We start from the raw sequence: 4660 nt of genomic DNA on the forward strand, positions 1-4660 counted from the left end.
ATTCTAAATGATTTCCTTTCTTATATATTTCATTAATAACTAACACAGATCATATGCTGAAGAGGTATAATTTCAATGAATGATATATCTAGTCAGCAAGTCAGAGTTTGCTTCAGGCCATAATGAAAGAAATACATACAGTAGAGGTATACACTTGCTGTCATGTTATTGGTGCTTCAGCGTACAAGTACCCGAGATAGAGTGCCTCTTCTTGTCATTGTGTTAAAGTTATTGGTTGCTTGTATTGACACTTCTTTTACCATCTGTATTTATTGGAGGCTTAGAACCCCCCCTTAGGGAGGTAGTTGTCTGTGATGACATGACCAGTATAGACTTCATCTCATGATTTGAAGGGTGCTGTGGTGCTGGTCGATTTCTTGTTTGGAGTCCATGTCTTGCCTGTCCTATATTACCTTGTTGCATGCATTGTAAGATATATTATACACCTATCTGAGAGGTCTGCTATGGCCTAACCCCTTGACATTGCTAGTCTTTTTTGAAGTGTTGGTGATCTTGCAGGGCATCCAGGTGCTTAGTCAACTTTGAGTGTTATAAGATAAGTGTCTGATGGCTGTCCTGTGGTTTGTCATTTTTAAGTCTTTTCTTAATCTGCTGCTGTGAGACTTCCTCCTCTAGGAACTCTGGGCTGCAGATCCAGAGATTACAGAAAAATAAGCTGATGTATCGTACATCAATTTCACCCCTTTAGATTATTGTTTAACTCATGAGTTGATAGATATTTCTGGCATATAGAATTTTGTTTCATTTTCAATATTTCTGTTTTGGAAAACTGATTTTTTTTACATTCATGTTGTCATGTTTTATTCTAAATATTTTACACTAACCTCATAAAAACCTCTTTTATTGAAAACAACCAATTCATTGTTGTGAAACTTCACAGTTCCATAAATCATAATTATGTCCCTCATTTTCTTCTTTCCTTAAATGTTGTGTATAATTTTCTTTGGTGCTTCTTTGCAGTTCAGATCTAGTGGTTGCTTATTGAAGTTGTTCCAGCTTATTTATGATTTTAATGATATGTTAATACTGCTTCATCTTACTTGTACTGATGGAGGGGTTGATTTTCTATCTTTGTTTTTGGTTACATAGCATTTGATGGTGTTAAATTCTATATTTTGGGTATAACTCCAGGCAAGTTTTTTGTTCTTTTACTATTTGGGATGAAGCCTTGTTTGTTCACTTTGTATTTTTGCATTGTTAGATAGCTGTCTAGGCAAATGTTTGACTGTAGATCATTGATGGAAATATCCATTGACTGGTGTCAAATTTCACTGTTACTTCACTCTATTTAGAGAGTACAGTTTATATGTATCTTTCATTATGTGTATAATTTGTGAATATGTGTGTGTGTGTGTGTGTGTGTGTGTGTGTGTGTGTGTGTGTGTGTGTGTGTGTGTGTGTGTGCGCGCGCGTGCGTGCGTGCGCATGCGCATGTTTGCATGTTTGCACAGTTTGTAATGATTTTCTACATAGTCTGTGGATAGATGAGGTATCTGCTTTTTATAGAAAGATCCAGCTGAAGTGTATACTTAATACATTTTTGGGCAAATTCTGAAAATCCTTTCATAGCATGTAGAGGACGTCTCAGGCTCTTCTCCCCCCTCTTTATATCTCCTGTCATTTTGGCATTCCTATGATAGTAGATAAATCCACAAGAGATATTATTTTCCTGATGTCAGTGTTCTTCTACTTTGCAATCTACCTCTTTTTTCAGACCATCCCTTGCATCCTTGGATGAAGAAGGTAAAGGGTGTGATAATGACAGTACCACCTCCCTTACTGTACATGGGTATAGTACATGTGGTACCCTGTCATCATCTGCTGGTGAGGAGAGTTCTCATTGTGAGGGATCCATGGAAAACAATTCTTCACAATCTTCAGGTCTTGCAGAATCTACAGAAATCTTGGCCTCTCATTCTTTGGATTCACTAGAAGGCAATGACAAACCATTGTTTGTCTTTGCATCACAGTCGAGTGCGAAACCAGAAAATAAGGCAGATGGGACTGAAGCTGAAATATTTCATATTAGTTCAGGAAACCCAGATGCTGATGCATTACATCATAGCTCAGCACAAGAAATCGGCCTTGTCTCTAGAGTTGAGGCATCATGCGATAGCAGTGACAGTGCTCTGCACTCTGACTCATATTGCAGAACATCAGAGGAGGGATCATCTAGGAATACTGAAGAATTAGGACCCAGTGAAATGGAAATGTCTGAATCTGAGGTTGACACACCAGAGGCAGACCTTCAGATGAGCCCTAAAGCCCAAGAGGAAGCAAAGACCCCACCAAGTTCTGTAGTGGAAGATGCTGAAAACTCTGAGATTGAAGTCAGAGATACAGATCCCTGTGATGCAATTGTTAGTCAGGAAGCACCTTGTAGTGATGAAAGTTCTCAGGTTGGCGATGGGCATCTAATTGGAGAACAGGATAATGTATACAATGCAGATCAAGAAATACAGAGTGAATGTTATGAGGATAATTCTGAGAGTAGCATGGTAAACAGCACTGGAAGCATTGTAAATGAAAGTGCAGACCATAAACATGTAGATTCTCCAAACAAGGAAGAAGATATTGAGGGCTGTATGTCACAGACGTGTAATGAGAGTTATAACGAAACAGTTGCTTATAAGGGAGAAGAGAGCCCAGAGACTGAAAAGAAAATTAACATTTCTGATAACTTGAAAGATTTGAAAGCAGTTACCCAAGAAAACCTATATGTTAATGATGTGCAGGAGATGCTATCATCATTAGAGGAAGGAAAGATAGATCATTTAGGCCCAGAGACCTCTCTTTCGAAAAGTTATACACAAATGGAAGGTCATGCTCATGAACTATCTCATACCAAAAAGCTAGTTAAGCCACGTGAGAGTTACTACAGTAGTCTAGAAGTTATTAATGTGAACGAGGCAAATATTTTTGATGAATTCATTATAGAAGAGAAAAGTTACCCACACGAGCTTGAGCAAAAATGTGCCACTGATAAAAATGTTTTCTCACGTATTAAAGATCATTGGAGTAGATCAAGCTTGAAAAAATACTCCTCTAGTACATGTGAATTTCTTTCTGAAGGTAGTGACTCTGTGTTCACAAATAATCCTTCCTCAGGTTCTGATATGTGCTTGATCAGCGGTTCTGAAATGGGGAGGAGCATTCCAGATACTCCCTCTTTTAGAAATTCAGAAGGGGATGATTCAGTCTTTCTTCATAAAAAGGACGCTGACAATGTTGCATGTGCCATAGATCAGCCTAAAACAGAAAAAGAGGATTCATGTGAAGCACATAATTCTGTTTCTCCTGTCACACCTCCACCAAAAGGACCACTTATGAAAATAGAGGCAGATCAAAAGTTTACATTTACTGTGACACCACCTCCACCTTCCTTACTTTCTCTGCGAAAAATACTTCCGCATTCACTGACTTCATTTACTTCATCTTATTCATCTTCATCTCAGAATTTAGGAGAATCAGGAATTGATAGTTATGGCCCTGCCAATAGAGCAATTATTTTCTCACAGTCAGTCGATTCTACAGCTTCTAATGTTGATGTTCAGTATCTGTCTAACTGTACTGGTGGATCTGGAGATATTCATGTGAATAATGGTCCTGTGTGTCACTCTCATGAAGGTTCAGTGTTTAACTACATGTCAAAAGATGATCTGGATTCATCAAGTGATAATGGGTCAGATGGTGAATCTTCTCCAGATCAGAAGTTCAATGATACTATAGAAGAGATGGAAATGATGCTCAAGTATGGCCTCAATTATGGAGAAAAAGCCAAATCAGAAAGTGATGAGGCCAAGGAAAAAGTTCCATCATCTGGGGACTTAGACAGCACTGAAAGGAAAACATATGTAGAGCTTTCTGGGGTAGATGATAATGATGAATTTGAAAGCATTGTAAGCCCACGGAAATCAAGTGTAGCAAGCACCATTTCAAACTTTCAACCAAATATGGACTCAACACGATCTTCTCTCAGGGAAGATGTTGAGAAGCCTAAAATTTTTGTTCAGAGTCCCGAAACTTTTGAAATGAATAAGGTCAGGTCACCATTAGTCATTTCAAACAAGAAACAGAAGGAAGCACCACCTAAACCACCAAGGAATTTAAATTTGCAAAATGTGAATGTACAGAAGCACCCAGAGGAAGCCCATGCCAAAATGCAGAAAAGAAGCCCAGTCTCTAAGCCTGTGAGCATCAGTAGACTTAAACCAAGTCCGCTTTCATTAACGCCAAAGGTTTCAAAAGTAGACGCAACTAAAAAGGTTGTGAAGCAGTCAGGACCAAGAGTGGTAAATGAGCCAGGCTTATATAGATCAGGCTCTCTGACAAATATATATAGGACATCAAAAGTGGTAGAGTCACCTGTTAGAACTCCAGTACAATCAGTTACAGGTTTCAGATCTCAGCCAAATTCTCCATTGACAAAAACTGTCACCTCTCAGAAGAAAAACTCACCATCAGAACCCTCAGTAAGACTGAACAGTGGCAGGACTGGCCTTCCACCACGGCCTCCGGTTGTTAGAGCCAATATCAAGCCAATATCAAGTTTACCAAGTCATCAGATAAACAAATTCTCCACACCACAGGGGAAGAGTACAAGAACCAAAATGCAAGTGTCTTCAGCAAGCAAGATCCA

General features: G+C 38.9%; 1 protein-coding gene across 1 annotated transcript in view; it reads left to right on the plus strand.

Moving 5' to 3' along the window:
* The window catches only part of LOC113811213 (uncharacterized), a gene marked incomplete at its 3' end in the record, with an annotated part of 10443 nt that extends 5783 nt beyond the window's left edge, over window positions 1-4660 (plus strand). The window contains 1 exon segment of the mRNA XM_070123575.1: window positions 1736-4660. Coding sequence (XP_069979676.1) covers window positions 1736-4660 — 2925 coding nt within the window.

Source organism: Penaeus vannamei, chromosome 7, assembly GCF_042767895.1.
Source record: "Penaeus vannamei isolate JL-2024 chromosome 7, ASM4276789v1, whole genome shotgun sequence".
Taxonomy (NCBI): domain Eukaryota; kingdom Metazoa; phylum Arthropoda; class Malacostraca; order Decapoda; family Penaeidae; genus Penaeus; species Penaeus vannamei.